The 26,526-nt window shown below is 27.6% G+C and overlaps 2 protein-coding genes across 2 annotated transcripts in view; one reads left to right on the top strand and one right to left on the bottom strand.

Moving 5' to 3' along the window:
- LOC134827174 (protein NDNF) overlaps positions 1 to 25,724 on the bottom strand; it is a 76,066-nt gene extending 50,342 nt beyond the window's left edge. Inside the window, exons 1-2 of the mRNA XM_063839744.1 lie at positions 25,617 to 25,724; positions 1,401 to 1,627 (exon numbers count right to left, since the gene is read on the bottom strand). Of these exons, the coding sequence (XP_063695814.1) occupies positions 1,401 to 1,627; positions 25,617 to 25,619 (230 nt within the window). The 5' untranslated portion in view covers positions 25,620 to 25,724. The remainder of the gene's footprint in view (positions 1 to 1,400; positions 1,628 to 25,616) is intronic.
- On the top strand, positions 5,163 to 7,553 carry LOC134838550 (sialin-like). The gene is made up of 2 exons (XM_063854096.1): positions 5,163 to 5,878; positions 6,596 to 7,553. The coding sequence occupies exons 1-2, from the start codon at positions 5,181 to 5,183 to the stop codon at positions 7,353 to 7,355; spliced, it is 1,458 nt and encodes a 485-aa protein (XP_063710166.1). The 5' UTR covers positions 5,163 to 5,180; the 3' UTR covers positions 7,356 to 7,553.
- Positions 25,725 to 26,526: the final 802 nt, after the last annotated feature.

Below are 26,526 nucleotides of genomic sequence, written 5' to 3'. Positions count from 1 at the left end.
TAAAAATAGTTTGACGTTATTGAAAGAATATAAGTTAACATATTATTTATGGTATTTACCAAGAGACTGAGAGGATTTATTTTATTTGAATCAGATGAAAACTTGTCTTTTGAGTTAAATTGAAAAAAAAACCTATGATCCTGAGAATATGAAAACCTGAGAAAATTTTCAAACCACGTAACCTGAGAAATTTTTCAAACCACGTGACCTAAAAAATTTCAAATGAAGAAGTATCAAACCACGTGACCTGAGAAGTTTATCAAACCACGTTACCTAAGAAATTTTTGAAACCACGTGACCTGAGGGATTTTTCAAATGACCTTTTTTCAAACCACGTGACGTGACCCACGTGACTTGGAAATTTTTCAAACCACGTGACCTGAGAAATTTATTAACCATGTGACCTGAAAAAAATTTCAAACCACGTGACCTTAGAAATTTTCAAACCACGTGACCTGAGAAATTTTCAAACTAAGTGATCTAAAAAAAATTTCAAACCACGTGACCTAAAAAAAAATCTTCAAACCACGTGTCTTAAGAACATTTTCAAACTACATTTTTTTTCCTCCCTTCAATTTCAGGTTAATACCGCCTTTTTTCTTCGAAATACGGTAAAAATCTCGCAAAACTTTCGTGTAACAAATTTGTAACAAACATCATGTTGTCGTCACTTCCACTGCTTTCATCCAACTAAAAATTTCATTTATTTCCACATAAATCCTAATTGTTTTTGTTTGTGGCTTGACATTTACGTGTATTTGCATATCAAATTACAAAAGTTTTGAGAATTCAATTTGTCAACTGACTAGAAACTGATACGTTGTTAGGCTAAACTTTTAGTTTGTGGTTGTTGTCGGGAAAACTTTTTTTAACCTCTTGTGATTTCAATTAGTGTTACAAATAGGTTAGACTCGAAAAAAAAAGGACAAGACATTTTAAAGTTTATCAATATTTCATAAGCGTACACAGAAATTTAATTGAAGTGAGGGAAAAAGTTTCAGTGTCTCTCTTACTTTTTTTTTTGTAAAAGTCCTCGACCGCTCTTAATTGGTAAAGTTTTCTAAAGTATTAGAGCGAAAATGCCATTCGTCATTCCCTTTTCGACTAATGAAGGTTAATAAACAACGTCTACGAAGGTCACTCATGCCCAAAACCGAAAAACCCTTTTTCTTTCATCATCATTATTTACTTTCTAAACAAAAAAAAAATTTAACAAGTCTCTGGGACGAACCATTTTTCGGTCAATAATTCACTAATGACCCGGGATCAATTTATAATCAAGGCTGAGCTTTGCTCAAATACAAAATTGACAAAAAAAAAACTTTTCCTTATTTCAGGAGAAGAAGGAGAAAATCAAAAATTGCTTGTGACAGATAACAAAATGGAAATTGTAAACTTACCTTTTTCTCTGTCCTTTGTCAATGTACTCCTTAATTGGCACATTTTCGTATAGCACAATTGTGGGTATCTGATCACCTATTATGTTTTGCACTGTATTTAATCCGTAAGTACATTGTTTTTGTTGTGTCGCTTGCGGTAACTGTCCCCAAACGTTTTTTATCATCTGCCTATCGACAGATGTCGTCAATATCATCACAGTGACGATTAATAACTTTTTGATTGCCATCTGAAAAAAAAGGAAGGAAAATATTGAAAAATTAAGTGACAACGTCTGGTACTTTACAAAACACAAAAAAAAAATTTACATGAAAAATTAAACAGAAAAAGTACTTTGATGTGAATGATTGTACTTGAGTAAAAAACTTTTACAATTTATTTTATCTTTTCCCATTGTCACGTCTTCATTCATATTTACATTCATTTCTTATTTCACGACTTTTTATTGTAGGTAGCACGATGCGCATTCGCCACATTTTCACCGAGGTATAAAATTATGCCGCACAAAATGAAACTAACAGTAAATTGTAGCAGCAAGGAGGGAGAAAGAGAGTAGTAAATTAAATATCGCACACTTGCATGACAAAATAAATTTTAGTTGAGATAACATTTCAAAGGTGCTTTATGTGGCAAACGAAGGCCGTGACGTAAGACTTGCAAGCACGGGGAAAAATTTTAATCATGAGACGACATGGAATAATTTAATACTGAATTTGTCGTGACAATTGAAAGAAAATTCTATTACACGTGGGTGGCATGGCAGAGTTCCGTTTCAACACAAAAATTCCAATGATTTGCCTTTTATTACGAAATTTGAGGCAAGTAATAAAATCATATACGGAAAAGTCTTTCATCTTCATCATCATCATCATAATAAGTGTAATGTAACTATAAACTGGTTTGTGGCTTTCTCTTCCTGTCGCCTTGTCTTCGTTTGATAAATTAGAGAAGAAATTCCACACGAAGTAAGAAGACAAAGAAGAATGACGATGATGAAAATTTGGTGTTGCTCCTTAGACAAAGTTTGTCGGAGACAACGTCATTCATTCATTTATCAAAACAAAGTTCCGGGTGTTTTGTTTGCAGTTTTCACTCGACTTGACGCGACTTTTGAGACTTGATGGGCACAAGAAAGACAAAGTGCGCGTAAATTTAATTTAACGCTCACATAACATGAAACGTGATAAACTCCAGCTCATAAACTACGCGTCAGTACAATTAACGAGGCAACGAAGAGGAATCACTTTGAACTTGAGAAATTTCTGCGAAAAATCAATATTGTCGTTCCAGCCTCTCGTCTCGTATGCAACGACGAAGCCAGTGAAAAATTACACAATCTATGTTTTTAATTAATTTTAAGCACTTAATTAAAGTGAAAAAAAAAACTTTTTTCCTCTTTACGCTTTTCAAGTTAAACGAGTGATGTTGTGCTAAGGAAAATCACATCAAACTTCTTCCAAGTCCCCGATGCTCGTTGCTTGTTCACTTGATGTACTGGAGGAAAATCTAATAAAACTGAATTATGTAACTCACACACATACACACAAGAGGGAGTATATTTTAAATTACTTCTAAGATATTTGAAATATTTCATCATCTCTTTCCTTTTTAAACAGGCTCGCACCAGAACTGACACACACACACACGAGGAAAATAAAATGAATTAGATGTATAAAATTTCACTCATTTTAATTTATTTAGCACCCGTTAGGTGTGTATTTGCGCCACGCCACATTAAGCAACAATATCATGGATCCATTTCCCGGGTAAGTGAAGTAAATGTAGCATGAACTGCAATCATAAACAAGTACACTATTGTATATTCCCATTTTTCTTCCTTCAAGTAAATAATAAGCATTGTTGCCTCTTAACAATGAGTGAATTTTTACAATAGGCTGATTCAACGAAGAAAAGTGTTTCAAGTAGCTTCAAAGTAATATTGGGTAAGTTTTACAATTTCCTCAATTTTTCTCTATATCAAATTTAATTGATATATTATTTGCAGTTATAATGTTTTAAACAACCATTAAACAACGACAAACTTAATTTGAAGAAAAATGCAGAACATGTTAAACAAAAGATGGCAAAAAAGGTTGGTTTTCTAAATAGAAATAAGAAAAAATTCCCACAACACACAAAACTGACATGTGACAGTGCATGGTCGGAGCCCATATTGACTACTGTAGCTCAATATTGTACCTGAATGGAAAAGAAGAGATTGGAGGAATACAGAAAATACAAAACAGAGCATTAAGAATCTTGACGCACGAAAAAGCAGAAAGCAATGTTACAGGAAACTAATTTGTTAAGTGTCTATCAACGTATATCGTTTAATGTTTTGATACTAATTTTTAAGGCAACAAAAAATCAACTTCCGAACTACCTGGCTGTGAATATTGAGAAAGTGGGCGACATACAGCCATATAATTTAAGAAATAATGCGCATTTGAGACCAAGACAGACTTTGAGACTTTTTAATGAAATGTCGAAACAATATAAAACAAACTGTGATAGTATTCAAGAATTTAAAAGAAACGCTCTGAATTACGTGAAAAGTGCAATAAATGTGAACGTTTAAAAGTATACCTGCCCAAATCATCGCAAGATGGACCTGACATCAACAACAACTCATATAATAATCTAAAAAGCAACCGCTGAATAGTAATGGATGATAAAACATTTATATTCCGTTTATATTGGATATACAAGAGTTTATTCAATTAGCCACGCGACGATTTTTTTACTGAAACAAAAATATGCTTTTATTAAAAGCGTATTAACAAAATTAACGTCGAAAGTTGTGATTTTTAATAATTAACAGAAACTGTTAAAGTTTGTCTAAACCATATAAGATTGTGAACAACTTTTGATATTTGTGCCGGCCTTATAAAAAAAAAGTTACACCTTCCTACTTTTTTACACATAAAAAACTCGAACACATAACAAAAAAAAAGAATTTTAACGCACATAAATTAATTCTCAAGTGTGAAGTTCAAAAGCACGTCATTGGTTACGGAATCGCTGTAAATGTTTACATACTTTTTCAACTTTTTTTTTTTGAAATTTGGGTTCAGATTAAAAGGAACACATTTTTGCGGTTATTGTTCCAATTTTTGCATATATATGTGCGTGTGTGTTTATTTTACATTAACCGAGGTAAGTTATTTTTATGGGTGCATTTTCTGGGTGGGACCGGAATTCGTCGAAGAAAAATGTTTGTTACAAAAATTTTTGGTCGTAATATGAGTTTCCGCACATGGTCCGAGAATGTTGTGAATGTAATTAAGAAATATTTTAATTATTGGTCAAAAGTTAATATTTCATTAAAAGTTTTGTGTGGTGTGAGAGGTAACATTCTTTCGTGGTCTTTAATGACTTTTACAGGAAATGCCTTATCATCTAACGATACTAAAGCCATCTCTAATAAAATATTTAAATTGCATCATGTCTACGAGACGAGATTATGTGAATGATCTTTTCCTTATTTACATTACCTAATCTTCTTATTTGTATCAAGTCACAGTATGCAATTTATTGTCTTAGCGACGCGCATCTATCTCGCATGCAATTCAATGGTGAAAGATAAGATAATGCAAAATTAAATGTCTCTCTCGTTTCTGATCGAGAACTGATAACGCTCCTCATTATCAAATAGAATTTTAAATAACTCAGACGCACCTCAACAAGAGCTTTGTTGTGTTACATTAATAATAATTATTTCCATATATTGAATATTAAATTAGTTTTCATTCCGGTCGCAAAATTTCACACACAAACACAATATGGTTGGCAATTGGAACAAACGAACTATTTTATGGTATCTCACATTCACTGGTAACTTAATATCAACTATTGTCATGACAAACATCAATATTGCCATTGTCGGAATGGTACGACAAACATCAATTTTCAACAATAATGAGCTTGCGAGCGAGTGTGTATCGTTGTCACAAGTGAACAAAAGTAATCTAATATCGCATTCAAACAACACTAATGGAAATTTTTCTTGGAATGACGCCCAACAAAGCACACTACTCGGCTCGTTCTCGTGGCTGTTGTGGGTGACGCTGGTGCCAGGTGGCATGCTTTCCGCTAAATACGGGTCAAAGGTGATCTTTGGAACGGCTAATTTAATGATGTCCTTGCTGGCGTTCGTCATGCCTGTTGCAGCGTACGAGGGATTGGGCACATTAATTGCCGTCCGGGTAGCACAGGGAATGATGGATGGTTTGGGGAATTCCTGCATGCACACGATTGCTTCGAAATGGATTCCGGAAAATGAGCGAAGTTGGTTCATGGCCACTTATGTGGGAGGCAAATCACTCGCAGTGGTATTGGCTTATCCCTTTTTCGGATGGATAATTGAAGTGAGTAGGTGGGAGAACGTCTTTTACTTATCCGGTATCATAGGGGTTGTGTGGTGTATGTTTTGGTATTGCTTTATGTATGATACGCCAGCGCAGCATAAAGGGATTCGAAGGTAAGTTTTTATTTACTTCAAAAGAAATTTTATTGAGGTTAACTTAAAGTCTGTCTTACTTTTAGTTATATTTATTTTTATGAGAGACTAAAAATGTGCATTGGGCTAATTTTATAGAATGTGCATTAGGATAAAATTTTGGAATGTACACTGGGTCAACATTTTAGAAAGTACATTGGGTAAAAATATAAAATGTTTATTGGGACAAAGTGTAGAATTGGCATTGGGCCAAAATTAAGAATGTGCATTGGGTCAAAATTTTAAAATATGCATTTGGACAAATATTTGAAATGCGCATTGGGTAAAAAATAACACAATTTTTTTTTGACGATTTTTAAAAAATGTGCACTAGGCTAAATCTTAATAAATCGTATTTTAAAAATAATTTGAAAATTTAAGAATGCTCTGGGAATGTTCTAGAAAATACGTTAAATATCAATAAAGTATAAAATATTTTTTTTGAAAATTTACTTGTAAAATTAAAAAAATGCGCATTGGGCAATTTTAAAATTTTTAAAAAATCTTTTAATTATGGGAAAATGCATTGCAAGTTTAAAAAAAAAAATTTTATAATGCGCATTGGGTAAAATAATGTAATTTGGGGAAAATTTTAGAATTTAAAGATAAATAAAAATTTTTTGTTTATTTTTAAATTCTTTTGAGTCTTTTTACTCAAATTTTTAATTAATTTTTTTTAATGGATTTTTTTCTTTTTAGATACGAATTGGAATACATTGAGTCAATGGTAGGTCTCATGAACCCTGATTTGAGTCCTCACACACCATGGATACCGATATTGATGTCACCACAAGTATGGCTAAACCTCCTGCTGTGCTTCACAAATGTCTTCGCTCTAAGTTTCCTCCTCATTTACATTCCCATGTACTACACCATCATCCACGGCATCGACGTGCAATCGAGTGCGATCCTATCTGGCACCACTCACATTTTTCGATTAATTTTCGCCATTGGTTTTTCCATTTATTTTGATCGCCTTATCGCACACGAAACACTCTCGCGCACTCTGGTACGGAAAATCGCTACAGGTTGCTGCACCATCGGCACCGGGATTGCCCTCTTCATTGCCGGATATTCCGGATGCAATTTCATATCGGCCGCAATCTTCATAACCATCGCAATTGCCAGCACGGGTTTCTGTAATTCATCATTTTTCGCCACAATGGTTGACATTGCGCCGAATTTTGCGGGCATCATCATGGCTGTGGCCAGTACCTTTTCCACGTTTGCGGTGTTGCTGTTGTCATCGTTCGTGGCATGGGTCATCGGCGACGGCGATGGACAAACTGTCGAAAATTGGAAGGTAATTTTTACCGTAACTGCCGTTATTAGCATCGTGCCAGGCATGTTATTTATCGCCTTCGGAAGTGCTAAAATGCAGACGTGGAATTACACGACGACGGCGACGAGGACGGATGAGCGCGAGGAATGTGACGAACGTACGCCATTAGTTTATTAGCAGCATTTTTGAAGCGTTAATTTATGTTTTTTTCACCGTGCGAGCTAACAAAACGGAAAAAGTTCGATAATAATGGAGACTCTGCCTTCACACGCACGCAAAACAATAAATTTTACTTCTTTGGAAATAAATCTAAGGCACGTTTTTTCATCTCTATTCACTTTTTTTCACTTGCTGGGCTCACAAAGCACTAGTTTTCCACGACGAACATGCGAAAACAATTTTTATTCACTTCCTTTTTCAATTTACGCTGCGCTGCATGAACAACAATAAACCGCATGCACACATAAAACTTTAATTGTTATTTATAATATTCTCGAACGTTGAAACTGCAAGCTCTACTAAGCGGTGGTGGTGCAACAAAAAAATCAGCAAAGAGAAAGAAACTTATTGAAAAGTTCATTGAAAACATAAATTTCAATTGCATTTTGTTGTACTTAACCATAGTTACAAGCTTCTTTCGTCTTCTTCTTCTTTTTTTTATGTGTCTTAGTTTTCAACAGATTTCTTTTCTTTTTTCTTTGCTTTAAATGAAAACACGAAAAGAGATGAATAGAAAAGAAAACTAGAAGAAAAAGCAAAGTAGTATCAAAAAGTTATTATTTTTATAAAATAAAATGAAATTCATCTCAGAAAGTTTATCTATTCCTCATTTTTTTTTCTTTTTTTAATTTTTTTCATTCAAGAAAAGACAGAAGAGCATAATGAAAAGTATTTGCAATTAAGCATTGAAGCAAAAGTCGATTTTTTTAGCTTTTGTTTTTTTTATATTATTTTTTCTTAAAATTGCATTATTGAGAGGAAAAGTTGTGAAGAAAAAAATATTGAAAGAATCCATCGTTTCTATTAAAAACATTAATTGGAGTAATTGAAAAATAACAAGCTACCATTATTTGATTTTTAACTTTTTTTAACTGATTTATAGGGCATCAGTAAAATTGAATTCGTCTATCCGACATTAAAAAACTTTAAATCAATTTATTTAAAAAAAAAGAATTATTTTTAATTAAAATATAAATATTAAAATATTAAATTAGATTGATAAGTGAATTTCTGTTAGAAATAATTTTTTTTTTCAAAATATTTTACTAAAAAATCACAAATAAAAATTTTAGTTTTCTAAACTATTTTATTTTAATTTTAATAATTTAAATTAATTAATTTAAATTAATTTTATTAATTTAATTGAATTTAATTTAATTAATTTAATAATATTTAATTTAATAATTTTAAATTAATTAATTAAATTAAAAAACTATTTTTTTTTTAAATTATATAAATTTAAATCAATTAAATATTTCGTAGAATTTTTTTCTATTAAATAAATTTATTTTAAATTAATCAAAATTAACTTTTAGAAAGTTTTAAAAAGTTTTTAATTTGAAAAAAATATTTTTCTTCGAATTGATGTTTATTCATTACAAAATATTCACTTAAATATCGTAATTTTGAATTAAATTTTAATTATATAAAAAAAACTAAATTTTGCGATTTTTAAAATTTTTAAAATTTTTATATTAACGAAATGCGCTTTCGCTAAATTTTTCTAAGGCAAAAACTTTGATTTTTTTTCACTAAACAAAAAATGAACCTGTTTTCAACTTTTCTCCTATGTTTTCATTAAAAATATCATTTAACGATGACGAAGAGAAAAAAACGTTTTGTTTTAAAATGATTGCTTTCAATTTGTTCCTACCTCTTACCTTCGAATAAAAATTGCAATTACATCTCCACAAAGTTTGTGATTTCTCCTTCTTCGTCTTGTTCTTGCTTATTTAATAGTTTTTTTCGTCATAATGACTTGATGAATTTGCTCTCGTTGGTTTTTATGAAAAATGTGCCAGGTGAAGAACAAAGTTGCAAAAATATGAAGTAAAAGAAAGAAAAAAAAACTACTTGACCCACTTCAAGAGTAACTTTACAACAAATGAGATGTCCCAACTTTGCACAAAATATAATGAAATGCAAGGAAACATTTTGAGTGTGATCGATCACTTGTGTCCATCGTTGTCTGTCTCGTTGCAACATTTTATGCAAACCAGACACCAGTTGACGAGCAGACAATTAAGTGAGTCAATATACATTTGCCGAGGCTGCAAGCAACAATGTCGTCGTTCGCACACGAAATAGTTATGCAAAAGCATAATATTTCACAGATTAATTTATCGATGCACTTTACATGCATAAACAACAAGCGGAGGAACAACGATTGTCGATTGTCGTATTTCTCATTTATTTATGATGAGTACAGTGATAAATATTAAAACTAATTGACTGACATCGTCTGCTCTCGTTTATTATTATTATTTTTGCTAATCGATACTGCTTTGATGGGTATGAACGACCTTACGACGCGGAAAGAGGGCTTGAAATGAAACAGATATGATGAGTTTGTTTCTTTTCTGTCTGAGTTGTCATTAAATGTAACATTTATTAATATGCTCGCAACATTGTAGCAAAAGTGATGAGTTGTAAATATCATGAATATACACAAGTTGATATTGCCGCAAGTAAAAAGGGAAATTAATTAAATTTGTTGAAGGAACTCAAACATAAAGTTTATTTATTTAAAAAGCTGCGTATCTCATAATTTGGCTGAAGAAATTAATGAAAATGTTTTAAGTTGTTTTAATTTAATAATTTTTTAGTTTTTTTTTATAATTTTTTAACTTTAAAATATATTTTATTAAATATTAAATAAAAAAATTAAAAAATTATTGTTGAATAAATATTTAATAAAAAACTACTTTTAAGTAGGTTTTTAATTTGAAAAAAAAAAATATTAAAATTTTTTAAATAAATAAATTTTTATTTTATTTAAATTGTTTTTTTTTATTATAAAAAAAATATTTTTTTAAAAAATTAAATAGATTAAAAACAAAAAAAATAAATGAATATCAGAATTCTTTTTTGGGAAAAAAAAAAATAAATCAGAAATTCCTTAAATTTTTAATTAAAAATTTCCGGAAATTAAATTAACCCGTTAAATATTTTAATTAAAAATTTTTAATAAAAATATTTAATTTCAGAAAATTTTTAATAAAAATATTTAATTTCAGAAAATTTTAAAATTTTTAATGAAAATATTTAATTTCAGAAAATTTTTAATAAAAATATTTGAATTCAGAAAATTTTTAAATTTTTTAATAAAAATATTTAATTTCAGAAAATTTTAATTAATTTTAAAAAACAATAAAATTTACCTAATAATTTAAATTCAAAAAAAGTTGTTAAAATTTGTTCCTTTGTTGAAATTTGTTTTTTTTTTGTTTTTATTATTTTTCGTTATTTTTTTCTTCTTATCTGAGTCACTCCAACTGATTAAAGGACAAAAGTCTGCTAAAGTCTAATTAAATTCGACAAAAATAAATAACCATTCCCGTTCGGATCAGCAAAAATAAATATTTCCTCAGGCATGCATATAGCAAGACGACATCATAAATTATACATCACGTTGAAAATGGAATTCAAAGTGCTTTGGCAAATGTTAGAACCAAGAATAAACTTTTCTGTATTATCACAAAATTATTTCGCATTTATTGACAAGAGACTTAAACAGGGATTATCCAATGTAAATAACATATGAAAATATTTTCTCCTAATATTTTATTTCCGATTGTGTTTTTTTCCTCATTTTTCTTTCTTTTTTTTTTGTTGTTGGAACATGTTGTCTCTCATGCATGCCAAGACGAACACTAGCGAGATGTTACCTCGAGGCGGTTTGTTCCTAGACGATAAATTTGTCGACATTCTCGTCTTAAATAGTGCTTCCGTTCATAACCGATTACGGATTACGTGAGTCAAGACAACTCTTCTTCGTATTATTATTATGTAAATAAACCTCTTTTCCCATCACGCCACAGAAGTGCACGGCAGACATTCGGATGAGGGAAAATGGACTAAAATGTTAAAAACTTACGGATTACATTGTCTTTTGTTACGTTTTTACTGAGGGGTTTTATGCTTATTTGTTTTTCTCTTTACGGCTTAGAACTGGATTTAATGTGTGGCATCGTGTGTTACTGACAGTTACATAATTTTCTGCTAGTTTTTGCATGTAAATGAAAGTTTCGACGAAAAATATGAACTTTTACCTGTGTTTAACATGAAATTTCTGATAGAATTCTCAGTAAAAATAATTTTGCTTTAAGTAAGTGGTTCATAATTAAATTTTGGTTATTGAAAAATGTAAACATATTTCTGAAATTAATTTTGTTTAATGGCTTTTCATGTGAATTTTAAATATTTTGTATGCAATTAGCAAATTTTGTGTGGATAAATTAGCAGGAATTCTATTCTATGAAATTTATTCAAAGTTTAATTAAAGAAAATAAATATTAACAACCCTATTTTAAGATACAAAAAATTATAAGAAATTTTTTAAAAACCTATTTTATAAGTTTTAATTAAAAGAAATAAAATTAATTGGATTTAATTAATTGAATTTTCTCGTTAAAGAAAATTTTTCAACAAATTACTTTTTCATTAAATAAAATTAATTTATTTTAAATGAATTTAAAAAAAAATAAATATTTTTAAAGGTTTTATTACTTATGATTTTTTCTTTAAAATTTAATTCCACTTAAAATAAATATTCTTGAATTAATTTGTTAACAGCAAAAAATTTCTTTTTTTAATTTTGTTAAAATTGTTAAAAAATTTCAAATTTTTTAAATTTTTTTTTTTCAAATTTTTTAGATAAAACTTGTATTTCTTATAAAATCTTATAATTTTTTGGAAATTCAAAATAATTGGAAACAAGTCTCAAAAAATAAAAAAAAAATGTAAAAAATGTTAAAAAAAATCTTTACCATTTAAAAAAGAAAAAATGTATTAAAAAAATTGTAAAAAAAATTTTTAAAAAATTTTTACTAAATATTATACTTTTATCTAAAAAAAAAAAATAAAACTATCTAGAAATTCGAGCTTTTTTTTATTAAATCTTTATACTATTTTTATAAAATCTCGTAAACTATTTTTTTTTAAATTTTTATGTCAATTTGTTAACCAATTTCCATTTATTTCGTGAGAGAGAAAAATTAATAAACATAAAAATATTTTTTATGTTAAAAATTTAAAATAAAATTAAAAACAGAATTTTGTTTAAAAAAATATTTTTTACAAAAACTAAAATTTGTCAGATAAAAATTAAAATTTTTTCACATTCCCATTCCAAGCTGCATCTAAAAAAGAAACCGCTTATTATATCTCTAACCTCTCATTGTGGTTACACACTTTGTCCGTAATTCTATTTTTCGACTATACACAATTCAATTTTTTATTCTGTGAATTCCTTCACTTTACCTTCTAACATTGTCACTTTTCTCCCGGGATCGTATTTTTCACAATTTCCACGAAAAATCGAGAAAATACTCTCAAAAAAGGAAAAGACGTGTCCCAGATACATTACGGAATATGATAATAATAATAGGAGTTTTACGTCGCTCGCTCGTCCAACCTTTGTGTGTGTGTGACATATAACCCGTTCAAGCGTTTCATGTAAGTAAGTAGGCACCTTTGCGAACAATATGGATTTTATCTCATAAATTTAAAGCGAATTATATTTTGTGTTCCCAGACGCTTTCGTTGCATCGCATATCCTTATGGCGTTTTTTCATGTTTTATTACAAAATATGTATGTGGGAGTGCCGTTATATACTTAACTGAAAAAAAAATCACGTGGGACTCATTTTTCATCATATAAAATTTTATTCTTTGTCTCGTTCTCTCGCTTTTCCATTAAATTTGTAGTCTGTGTGTGGAAAATATCTCATGCATGTTGTAATAATAACAATTTTGCATCAGATTGAACGGAATGCATGCACTGGTGAAGTTAATGGAGAACGTACCTGTGTTGACTGAGTTGTTTGCTCTACTTTATGGTAAATTTTTATTTTATTTATTATCATCCATGGGTTCATGACAATTTTTTGCACACAGGGTCGCAACGTTTATTAGTTATCAAATTGAGATAAATGACATTTAGTTTGCTACAAAATAATAAAAAAAACCAATGTAGTCCGAGATGGCACAATGGAAGTTTTAATTAATTTATTTTTTGCGCGCTTTTACTTTTTGGAGCGATAAAAAAAATTGAATGTTTAAAAAATTCAATCAAGCATGAAAAATATAGAGATCCTTTTTTTATCACAAATTTATTTTTTTTTCATCAATCATTCAATTAACGACACAAATAAGACCGCGTTTCCGTTTTTATTATTTTTTGTGTAGTCTATAAAGTCCCTAAAATGTAATTCAATTTTGCAGCTTCATTTAACATCATTCACATTTAATTGAGTTCCATTCAAGCTATTTGCATCGAGGCAACAACAAAAAAGTACAAATTGAATAAGGAAAAAAAATATTTTGTTATAAATAAATGAATGACATAACCTGCTTCACTGAACTTCTTCTTGTCACAACATTAAATTTGCTACCTGTCTAGATGACTCTTAACGAAATATAAAATAAAATAAAAAAAAAACGAAACGAAGGAAGACACACAGAAGAAAACTGAATATTGATTTATTATTATACGACAGTCCAGGTGGAAGAAGCAAAAAAAAAGGAAAAAAATCAGAGCATTTTTCCAATTCAATGCGTTTTCAATGTCAACACTCTCTTATATTTTCCACCGTTTCGAACGACTTTTGACGCAAAATAATTTTTAAAGCAAAAAGTTGTCGACAACGAAAAACGAATTGAAAAAAAAATCGGTTAAAATGAAACAATTAGGCGCATTTGGAAAATTTCTTGAGTTTTCCGAAATTTTCCACGAGTTTTCCAAGTTTTTTCTCAAATTTCCCAAATTTTTCCTTAATTTTTCCGAGTTTTCCAAAAATTTTAATTTTCCTTACGTTATTCAAGAGATTCCTTTAAATTATTTATTTTTTATATTTTTTAAAATTCTACAAGAGTTTTCCGAATTTCCATGAAATTTTCCAATTTTTTTTGAATTTTCCAAAAAAAGAAATCTGGGAAATCTCTAGTTTTGTACTTTTTTCGTGCTTCTGAGAACCTTTTGAACATTTCATGATTTTTTTTTGAAAAACTGTTGAAAATTTTCCAAAATTTTCTCAAATTTTCCAAGTTTTGCCGAGTTTTCCAAAATTTTTCCGAATTTTCCAAGTTTTCTACAAATTTTCTGAGTGTCCAAAAATATTTCGAGTTTTTCACGATTTTTTTTATGTTACTCAATCGCATCAATTTAAAAAATTCGATGTCATTAATGGATGACGTTATATCTTGAATCAGCAAATGGCAAAATCTCAAGGCTACGAAGACAATACGACAGACGGACCAAATTTTTTCAAAATAAATTTCGAAATGCGCCAAAAAAGGTGGATCTTTGCTATGTTAAATTCAGTTTGAATTGAGAAAAATTTGTTTTGCAAGATGTGGCATCGATGATAGTGACATTAGGTGTACGAATGATTCAAAAAAACAAATTTCGTTTCGATTCACGTGAAAGGAGACATCAAACGACTGAAGCATAAGTAATTGAACGAAGAGATTTTTTGTCGTACATTTTGATGAGAAATTATCAATTTCGTGTTCGATCTTTGCCGTGAAAAAAAGCGCTCATGCCTGATTTCAACAAAAAATGATACATTTTGTCGCATCACAAAGACACACACAAGCAGAAACAAAAAATAAAGATCGGTCCCCTATTGACTTTTGATGATGTTTTGATTGATTAAGTGTCGCAGCAGTTGATACCGTAAGTGTTTTGTCAGAAATGCCGATGAAAGAAACAAAAAAGAAAAAGAAAAAAGTCAAACAGGAAAACTTTTTTTTATTTCGTGTATCGTCAAAGGAAAAATCAAATAAAAGCTAATGTGTTTTAGTTTGTCTCGAGGAATATCAATGAGGAAATTGTGTTGCGATCAATATTCATGGAATAACTTTATCTTGAGATTTTCTTGGATTTAAGCTTCTTCCGGTGACTTTCTAAATTTTTTATGACTGAAATTTTCTCTTTAAGGCTTTACTCAATAATAAAATGTCTAAAATTTAAAAATAACTTTCAAGTATTTTTTTAGACTCAAATAATTAATTTTTCAAAAATATTAAAAAATTAATTTTTTTCTTGTTCTCTTAGAAGAAATCAAAAAAAAAATATTTTTCAAGAAATAAAAATTAAATTATTTTTTTTTAATTAAAATTATTTTTATTTCTTATTAAATTTATTAACGATTTACTTTTTTTAATTAAATAAAAATAAAAAAAAAATAATAAAAGCTTTAAATTTGTTTTATTTTATTTATTTATTTTTTTTTTAAATTTAGTAAAAAACTAAAAAAACTTTAAAAATTCATTAAGTCATAATTTTGTAATTTAATGAACCTTTTTTGCTCAAATCCGATTTTAGTTTCTTAAATGGGTCATTTTACAATTTTATTGATTTTTATTTAGAGCAACCTAATTAATAATAAATAAAAAATCAAATATAGTTAAACATTAAAAAATAATAATTACAGGATACGTCACGTTTCCAAAACGCACACATACTACTCAAAATAATTACAATTCCCTTAAAATTCATTCAGTCAATTAAAACAATTAAAATTTTCCGCATATGACATGACACGATCCCACCAAATCAGTTGCAAATAATTTTTAATAATGAAATAATTATAATTTTGTAATCCCCCGTTCGAAAATGAAATAATTTTTGGTCATTTGTCACAATTTAATTAATGATCTCGTCCGTATTCCAATAGAAAAGTATTAATTTGCACTATATTTTTTTTCTGTAAAATAATTATCATTTCAGCTGCCTTTTGTTGCCGAAAATCATCATTTAATTAATTACGTGTATGCGACGTACACTAATATTTGCCAAATTGATAAATTTCATCAATTAATTTCATTTCGCGGATGTTTACTCAAAAATACTACAGCATTATTATACAACATTTTGTCATTATAAAATACTAAAGTAGCATGAATACATTGATGAAAAATCAATTCAATTAACTGGTTGATTGGGTCTCTTATGCAGAAACTTTATGCGACATCGCAGTCGATGATGTGATTAAATTTAATTTAAAATCAGCGAAAATTTTAACGCAAATATTTAAAAGTGCACAAAAGTTTTAGATGAATTTGTTTGCGATGAGAAAAAAAATCTATGCGAGGTTCGGGGTGGGAAGGGAAGCAAATAAACGTTAATTTATAACCGAAAATGCGGTAACAAGTTTTTTCCGTTTGTTCGTTGTTTAGTTTCACGCGTGTGAGTTTGTGTGCGCGGTTCGTGTGAAATTTAGCCACAATAACACGTTTCAGCCATTTGGGGTAAATATTTTGAGTGTGGTGCGTGCGTCTGTCATAAAATTGCAAATAATGCTTTGTTGTGTCGATTCATCAGCTTTCTGTCTAATAGCATCACATGCTACATGGTGAGTCATAGTAACACGCATTTTTTTCTAACGCATTTACTCAGATTTAGTAATATTTCGATATCTTGCTGTTTTTTCAAATTTAATTTAATTTATTTGCAATATGAACAAAAAGTTTTTGATTTTTTAAAGTATTTTTTTTTATTTTAACAAATTTTTTAAAACCAAAATTTCGGAAAAAATTAAAATTAAGGTTCAGTATTTTATTGAAAAAAATAAAAAAAATTTTTGGTCATTTCTCAAAAACATAAATAGATTCGAATAAAATAAAAAGTATTAATTTGCAAATTTTTCATTAAAATATTGTTCAAAAATTCACGATTTTTTTTGCCGAAAATAATCATTTAATTAATTCGTGTATAAAACGTATGACTTGAATTTCAATGTGTTCAGTTCCATTGATTTTTCATAAATTTTTCATTTCGCGGATGTTTATCAAAAATACTCACATTATTATACAACATTTTGATTATAAAATACTAAAGTAGCATGAATACATTGATGAAAAATCAATTCAATTAACTGGTTGATTGGGTCTTTTATGCAGAAACTTTATGCGACATCGCAGTCGATGATGTGATTAAATTTTAACGCAAATATTTAAAAGTGCACAAAAGTTTTAGATGAATTTGTTTGCGATGAGAAAAAAAATCTATGCGAGGCTCGGGGTGGGGAAAGATTTTAAAACGTTAAATTTATAAGATTTTCCGAAAATGCGGTAATTTTCCGAGTTTTTTCCGAAAATTTTCATCGTTTTTCACTTTCCATGTTTCGCGGTTCCCCTGAACATTTTAAAATTTTGAAATTTTTCAAGATTTTCCATTTTCCAAATTTTCCGAGTTGGTCTGCGAAAAATTTCAAATTTTCACTTTTCATGTCAATCGCATCAACATTTTAAAATTTTGAAATTTTTCAAGATTTTTTTTTCCAACGAATTTTCCGAGTTTTGAAAATTTTTGATATAATTTTCATCGACAACATTTTCCAATTTGAACACTCATTTAATTTCCAACGGATAATTTTTTTAAATAAACTGTCAAATCTAATTGAAAAAAATTCGCCAAACCTGAATTCAAAAAATTTAAAGTGGCACACCACACAGACGGACGGACGGACTACGAATCACGAGCACAATACCGAATTTTTTTCAAAAAAATTGAAATGCGGTAAAAATAGTTTCACAGCAAACAAGTAGCGAAAAATATTGAAACTCAAAGTTTAGTAAGAAAAAATTTTAAATCTTTTAAATAAAAAAAAGAATTAATTAAATTAATTAAATAAAAATATTCAATTACCTAAATAAAAATTGAAATTTTTAAAGAAAAAATCGTAAAAAAAAAGTTGGAACTAAGAATTTATTGAAAAAAAAAGTTAAAAAAATATTTATAAAAAAATCGTTTTAATTTAATGAATGTTTTAATATTGAATTTAAAAAAAAATTAATATAGTTTTAAAAAAATAAAATATTTAAATTATAAAAATATTATTTAAACAATAAAATTAAAAAAAAAATATATTAATATAAAAGCTCAAAATTAAATAAAAATGCGATTTAACCGTCATTTTCCCCTCATTTATTTATTTTTTTTGTCTGTTATCTGATGCCACCAACCCGACATAATGATCTAATTTTTTCCTGCTAAAGCTCTTCTCATGGGAGCAGTAAATTTTGGAGGGAAACCCTTTTAAAAAACGCTAAATTTGTACGTGAACATGATGCGAATCGGCAGACAAAAAAGAAAAAACGACAAGAAAAAAAAGGTAGAAAAGATAGAATTAAATATAAATGTAACGGTTAAACACTGATGAGACTATTGAAATTGAAAGCGCACGATCGCACAAGGGAATTTATTGGTTTCCTTTAAAAAAAAAAGAAAAAAAACATGGGTTTGTTGACAACAAAAATGATGATTTTAGCTGTTTTTTGAGTTTATTGCTCCCATAGAAAAATTAAATTCGTCCAAATGAAATAAAATTAAAAATAAAACTATTTGCGGAAACGAAAAAAAAGAAATAAAACTTTTGTGGGTTTCCCGCTGTTTCTTGTTCACAACAAACAACCTTTTGTCTTGGGATAAGATTTCAATCGTGGATTTGTTTTTATAATTTTTTTTTGCTTCTTCCTAAAGTTATAATGTATTCGTGTTCTGCGTTTTTCTCCTTTTGTTTCGTTTTCGAAAAGAAAGTTTTTTTTTCATTTCAACGTGAAAAGCAGTGCGAATCATGTTAAACCAAAACCCGAAAAACGCCGTTTATTTGATTCCCGAAAAAAAAGGCAGCCAGCATTCGAAAGTTTTTCTTCAGAAAAAAATAAAACAAACTTTTTCTTCTGCTTCTTCGTCATTGTCAGCACGTTAAATCGCATGGCAGACTCAGACAAGTACATGACATCTGAACAAACACTCACTCACACACACACAGACAATAACATAAATAAAAAGAGAAAAAATACTTCTTTCTACGGGTTGATGAAAGACTTTCAAGAAAAGTCTCGAAAACTCATCATTCATTTCTTGCCAACGAAATTTCTCGGATGAAGTAAAAGTTGCGATGAAATTACCGAGCAAATAATATTTAAAAAAACACCACTTGGCAGATAAATTTTCCTTCCTGGTAATTAAATTAGTGCCGAAACACGCAACATTTCCAGCCATCAAAGATAGTTGCTGCCAGAGTTTTGTTTATTTTCCCAAACAAATCAAAGTTTTGTGAGTTGCTCATTTTTCATGCACGTGGTTTCCTTATCGAGGAACTTTTTTTTTGCCTCTTCAAATAAAAATAAGAAAGGAGAAAGTTTTCTTCTAATATTTATCGTCTACCTACATCCAACATCAATATTTTCTAGTTTTTTTTTTGTTCGTTTGCCATAAAGATTGAAGGAGAAAACACACACATTACAATAAATCTAATAACCATCATTGACTTTTATTACCAGCACTTCTGACTGTCTTTTAATGTCTTCGCTACGTGAAAGTCCGCACAGGAATTGCACCTGAACGGTTCAAAGTAGACGACAGAGTAAATATTTATCAGTCTTTCATAAATTAAATTAAAAGAGATTCTCGAGCTTATTAAACTTGCCAAGTTGAATGGACTTTCAATGGTTTCGAATGGAGATTACTTTGAGCAGTTTACATTTCAAGCAATGTGAAAGTTTTACGTGTCGCGTTTATTTTTAGATTATTTTTGATTTATTTTGAAAAAATATTTTTTAATTTAGTTTTTTTTAATTAATTTTAATTTTTTTTTTAATTTTTTATTTTTTTTAAATTTTTTATTTTTTAATTTTAATTTTTTTTATTTTTTTAACAGATTTTGGCAAAAAAAAATAATTTTTAAATTTGATATAAAAAAAAACCTCATTTTAAATTTTTAGTGGAAAATTTTGTTTTAATTTTTATTAAAAAAACTTCATTGAAAAAAATATGAAAAAGACCAAAAACCGGTCAATTTTGATGAAAATTTCAAATTTTTCAAATGGGGTATGGTACAAAAAGTTCAAAAAAAATTGGAGCGGCCTTACTTTAAAAAGTTAATTAAAAAAATTAATTAATTATTTAATTTAATTTAATTTATTTAAAATTAATTTAATTGAATTTAAAATTTTAATTTTTTAATTTTGATTTATTTTTTAATTTAATTTTAATTTTTAAATAAATAGATTTTATATTTTTTTGTATTTTATTTATTTTGGAAAAAAAACAGTTTAAAAAATTATAAGTTTTATGAAATTTCATCACTATTTATTTTTTTGTAATTTTTTTAGAAAAATTAAACCATTCTTTTTAAAATAATAAATTTTTAATTTTTAAATTATTTGTTTAAAATTATTTTTATATTATTTATTTTTTAATTTAATTTAATTAAAATTATTTATTTTTTAACATTATTTTAATTATTATTTTGTTTAAATCTTATTAAATTTTTCCGTTTTTATTTCAAAAATAAATTATAACCTTAATTTTCATCTTTTTTTAGTTTCAAAACATCAAATTCTTCCAACACACACAATATTCCCATGTAAACGGTTCTCTCTAAGTGAAAACACTCAAACTCAAATGAACTTTTAAATTAAAATTACTTGAAAATTACACTTTTAACACAACATTACGAACAAATCACTTTTAATAAGTCCCATTTGCGTCATCTTATTAATAAAATTATTGTAATAAAATTATAATGAGCTTACTACAAGCGAAGAATGGATCAAAAATTCCTTTCCTTTTTGTTATTTTGCGTTATTTTTTTTCTGCGAACGATTTTTGTTGCGTTGTTTCTCTCGCATGTAAATAAATGATAATAATGAACATAACGATAAGAATATGGAAATGAAACATGAATTATTAAAAGAAAATAATCTCAAAAAGTGTCGGTGTGTGGAGCAAAAACAAAAAAAAAAGTAACGGAAAAACGGTGAAACGAATAAATTGCTACAAAGAGAAACATAAAGGAAGAAAAAGTGGGAAAAGAAAACATTTTATGTTTATTATAAATAAATATAACACACGAACAATGCGAAAAAATATTTTTTTTTCTCTCTGATTGTTTCGAGAAGCAGCGGCTTTTGTATGCAAATACCGAAGTAGAGCGGGAAAAGTAGGATAGAAAGGTGAAATTAAAGGAAATAATATTTATAATTAGCTTTTCTTCGTTTTCGCCTTCATATGATGGCAATGTCGTACATAGCAGATTTGTCGTTTTTTCCCACCCTCCGTTCATTAAAATTCCGTTAGGTAACATTAACATAAGGTGCTTGGTGCGGATTTTTCCTTTTCGTTCTTTTGTTTGCTTTTGTAGTTGTGTCGTTGCGTTGAAGGTGAAGCAATAAAAGTGAAGTAAATGACAGGTAAAAAGGAGGTTACGATCATTGGAGTGATTTGTCGCAAGTACTTTGTTTATTGTTTGTTTTCTGTGCGGCAACGACGACTTGTGGCACATTGGGAGTGGTAAGTTTATTGTATTATTTTTCTTTTTTGTCGTGCGTAAGAAGGTCAGGAATGCTACTTGTAACGCTTCTTTTGAGAGTAATTGACTTGAAAATCTCTTTGGGCATTTATTTTAATGGGAAATGGATAAAGTGGGGAGCTTATAAAGTCACCGTTTATTAAATATTGAATAAGTATTGAGGGGTTTACATTTCTTTAATTTTTAATTTTTTGATAAATTAGGTAAATAAAAATTCAAATTTAGATAAAATTAAAAAAAAAAACAAATAATTTTTTGAAAAAAAAAAACAAATAATTTTTTGAAAAAAAAATGAATTTTTGAGGATTAATAATTTTAATGAAATTTTTAAAAATTTAATTTGTTAAAATAAATGATTTTTTTATTATTAAAAATTAATAAAAGATCTATTAAAAAAATTAATAATAAAAAAAATAAAAATTGAAAAAAAATAAAAATTGAAAAAAAATAAATAAAAAAGTTAAACATAAGAGCCTCATATAAAAAGTTAGATTAAATTATTTTCTGCCTTTTGAGTTGTGAAATTAAAAATTTTAATTAAAAAATAGATTTAAATCCCGTAAAAAAATTGAGACTCAAAAATATAAAAAAAAAAACAATAAAAAATATTTAAAAAAAAATACTAAACTGTTAAGGCCAAAACAATAATCCCAAATGTTTCAAGTTTCATAGGCCTTCTGAACATTAGGTAGGATGTATATCGGGTATCTTTTAGTGTAAAAACATTCACTTTTCTCTATAATCATCAAAAAGTTAACATGTTTTGAACATAAATTTTGAAAATTAGGAGAGATAAATATTTTTCTTTACAAAATTGATCATTTTTCACTAAAAATTTGAAAATGTGTAAAAATATCGAGTTTTCAACTGATTTTAACGAAATTTTTGATCATTTTCAAAGAATTTAGAATGAAAATGTACTAAAATTTGAAATATTTCTTACATTTTAGATACTCGATATTCGATATCCCACCTATGATTTTCAGGAAACCTGAAACATTTAGGATTATTGTTTTCGCCTATCGAATATTCTGATTTTTTTTTTTAATAGAACTGAAAAAATTAAATTTTTTATTAAAAAAAAATTATAAAGTCGTAAAAAAATTTATTTTATCTATAAAAAATATTCTTTAAAGTTCTTATAAAATCAAAAAACTCCTCCTTTTATTTTTTTTCTTTATAAAATTAAATTTTTGAAAAGAAAAATTAATTTTGTATGAAATCGCCTTCCGTAAAATTTCTTTTGTATCCACTCTTTTTTTTTTCTTGGCTGCGGACTTAAACTTACAAGTCATTTCCGGTTTCCAAATATAGATGTACTAAATCATTGAATGCCTGGCATGTATGGTTCCTTATTTACTTTCGTAAAAGCTTTCCTTTTATTTGCTCACGTGTGAGGCAGCTCGTGTGTATGTGTGACGCAGCATAATAATTTTTTCAGCACATAAAGTAGAAAATCGTGTCATCCTTGTAAAAAAAATTTATGAACCGAAATAAAAATAGAAATATAAAAAAAACATTGAAGTACCTAAAATATGTCACGAAAAAAAAAACAAAATGACTGAAAAACTTTTGTTTTGAATAATTATCACAAAGTGACTCTTTTGCCTTTTAACATCAGGTTTTATTTTTTTTTTTGCTAGAAATTAAATGAAATAATATTCAGCACTATCAAACCTAATTGAAGGATTATTTCTCTCTGCACAACATTTTTTTTTATAATTTGCATAATTTATGTTTACCGTGTCACATGGCGGTGAACGTCCATTTAATATTTTTCCATATTTTTTTTGTACGTCACTGACTGTGAAATTCTACGTTGTCGTCGGTCGTCGTGTGTGCTGCAATTTATGTTAAACTTTTTCCTCAGAAGTCCATAAAAATAATTATGAATAAAATTCCTCGCGTTGTTGTTGTTGCTGCTGCTTTTTATTACGTTGTATTCTTTTTATTATTTTTTTCTGCGCGAGGTGCTATTTAACGTTCTTTCTAGATAACGAGTAGCACATTAAAACGCGCAAAAATCACAACATATTTTTTTTTTGTTTTGTAAAAATGCGAGAATATTATTACGAGAGGTAATAAAATTGTTTACACTTATTTATTTCATGAGACTAAAACTTCGGCGTTTTTGTTTTTTGTTGTAATTTCGTTATTAAGTCTCGCTGTGGCTGATTTGTGTGAATGGGCGGCGTTTTTTTGTGTGTTGCACTGCTTTACTTAATTATTTCTCTCGGACAATGACAACGAACGGACACCGTTACGCATATTTCTAGAGAGCAATAAAAATATGTTGTACATGTGTCGGAGCAACAGCACTTGAGCAGATCAACACTCAATAACAATAATTACGTGCCTATAAAATTTAAGCATCAATCACGAGGCACTGCGATCACTCATTGGGCGAGTGCGTGTATTTAAATTGAAAATCATAAATTATTTATGTGCTAGTTTTTTTATGATTTCTTGATTGGTAAAGACATAAATTAGTGCGTAGAGAGGAAATATTATTGGATAATGGCTTTGAGGTAGGTAGTTAGATGAGAACGCGTAATTTTTCTTAGAAAAAAATGTGTCGAAAGAGCAACGAATTGTTGTTGAAAACTTGAATTTTTTACATAAAAATATTTTATTTTTCAAATTTAATTGTTTTAAATTCTCAATTTTTATCTATTCTCAATAAAAAAAATAATCTAATGAATAAATAATAAATTAATTTAAATAATTAAAAAAAAAATATGAAATATTATTTAATTTAATAAATTTTAACTTATAAATAAAAAATATGTAAATTAAATTTACTTCTTATCAATATATAATTTTTTTATTTAATAAAAAAAATAATTATTCAATTAATTAATTATGAAAATTTTTATTAAAATTTATTATTAAAAAATAATTTTATATAAAATTTTAATTAATTAAATTTGAATTAAATTTGAATCAAATTTAATTTAATTAAAAAAATTATTCAATTAAATTATTTAAATTAATTTTAAAAATATATTTTGTTTGATTGAAAAAATATTTATTTACGTCGAAGCAATTTTTAATTAAAACAACCTACATTGTGCTAAGCCTTTTGACTGCAAAATCTCATTTTACAAACCTGTAACAAATATTCTCAGAATGCAACAAAATCATTTGCTTTGTAAATTATATTAAAATTCTGCTAAAAAGCTGACATTACATGAATGTAGCCTTGTTAGATGTAACAAAGACAGGAAATGTGATCAATATTTATCTAATGAATTTCTGTAATTTTATGAAATTTACTTTATTAAAGATTTTTAATAAAAATTTAAAGAAAACCTGATTTTACGCATTTAAATTTCTTATTTTCTTTAAAAGAATATAAATTAATAATTAAAAATTAATAATTCATTAATCTTTTTTGTTTTAATTTATTAAATTTTTTGCATCAAAGTAATTCAGATCAATAATATAAAAAAAATTCTAAAACAAAAAAACTGAATATTTTTCTATTCAAATTTAATATTTTTTCTTTTATTAATTTTCAACTAGAAAAACTTTCAAAATTTTTTCTTTCTTTCAAAATTTCTTATGATTTAAAAAAATAAAATTTTAATTTTTTTTTCTTTATTTTTATTAAAAAAAAGACAAAATTTACTTCCGACGGTCAATATTTTTTTTTATCAACACAACATCAATCAGAAAAATTTAAAAAAAACGACAAATACTTGTAATTATCTGCAACTTTCATGCTTCCACTAACAACTTTAATCCTCACAATCATAACTCACTTTTTGCTTTAAAAAAAAAAGTTAACAAAATACTTTTCCAGACGAGAATTTCCATTCCATAAATTATAAAAATGAATAATTTAAATAAACATAACCTGAAATGAAAGTGTAGAATAAATAAATAAACTTACCATTTTCACTGCTACTTGCTGCTGCTGCCGTTGTTAGTGCTCTCCATATAAATTTTATTCCATATAATAGTTTTTTGATGCTCTGCTCTAGATAAGCACAATTAGTACATATATCTTGTGTACACAATTTTTTTTTTTTTGTATTTAAAAAGTTTTAATTTTTATGCAATTTTATTCAGTTTCAACTGGAAGAAACGCGGAAATTTTTTTTTTGTTGCAGCTAAACCGAAAATAACGAGAAGACGAAGAAAAATTGTCTTTAAAATTCAATTATATTTCAAAAAGTTTTCCTCTTTTTGACCTATCTGCCGTTCGTGCGCACGAATTTGCATGTCTCGAATGTTTTTCCTTGTCATTTTTTGTGTGTCTTGACTTTTAAAACTTAATGTATTCAAAAGTTGTATTGTTGTTATTATTATTATTTTAAAGCGAAAAATGAACGTGTGCATGACGTTTGTAGCAAAAAAAAAAATAATAACTGGAAAGAGAAGGAGGCAAGAGGCGTCAGGACAAAATTTATTCTATAAACTTTTGGATGATGTTCACTTATTTTTTTTTTCTTTTGATTTTCAAAACTTTGCGTTGATGGTTGGTTTGTTTTTTCGTTGTTTCTCTTTATCAAACTATGTAGAAAAGTTGCACGCTTCGTTTATTTTGTCGCGCTGAGAGTCAATGCAGATTGTTCTATTTTGGTTTTCTTTGTCGCGCATTGCAATGCGTGCAAAACGAGAGAAAGTGCGGATTTTCTTAGAGGGGTTCGCAAAAAAAATATTCTCTAACACACGTAGTCGAACAAAAGACAAAAAATTTTAAAGTCAATTTATATAAAGATGCAAAATAAATGCATAATGACACTCTTCTGTTGCACCGAAGAGTCTCGTTATTTGATTATTTTTATTTTGCAACAAGA

Source organism: Culicoides brevitarsis, chromosome 1, assembly GCF_036172545.1.
Source record: "Culicoides brevitarsis isolate CSIRO-B50_1 chromosome 1, AGI_CSIRO_Cbre_v1, whole genome shotgun sequence".
Lineage (NCBI taxonomy): Eukaryota > Metazoa > Arthropoda > Insecta > Diptera > Ceratopogonidae > Culicoides > Culicoides brevitarsis.
The sequence above is the reverse complement of the archived record's forward strand: the minus strand, read 5'-3'. Positions and strand labels throughout refer to the sequence as shown.

What these genes read in the sequence shown, in the direction of transcription:
- LOC134838550 (XM_063854096.1), top strand. Translation starts at nt 5,181, where the DNA reads ATGGTTGGCAATTGGAACAAACGAACTATTTTATGGTATCTCACATTC. An exon ending in CAGCATAAAGGGATTCGAAG is followed by an intron (nt 5,879 to 6,595) that starts GTAAGTTTTTAT and finishes TTTTCTTTTTAG; the next exon opens with ATACGAATTGGAATACATTG.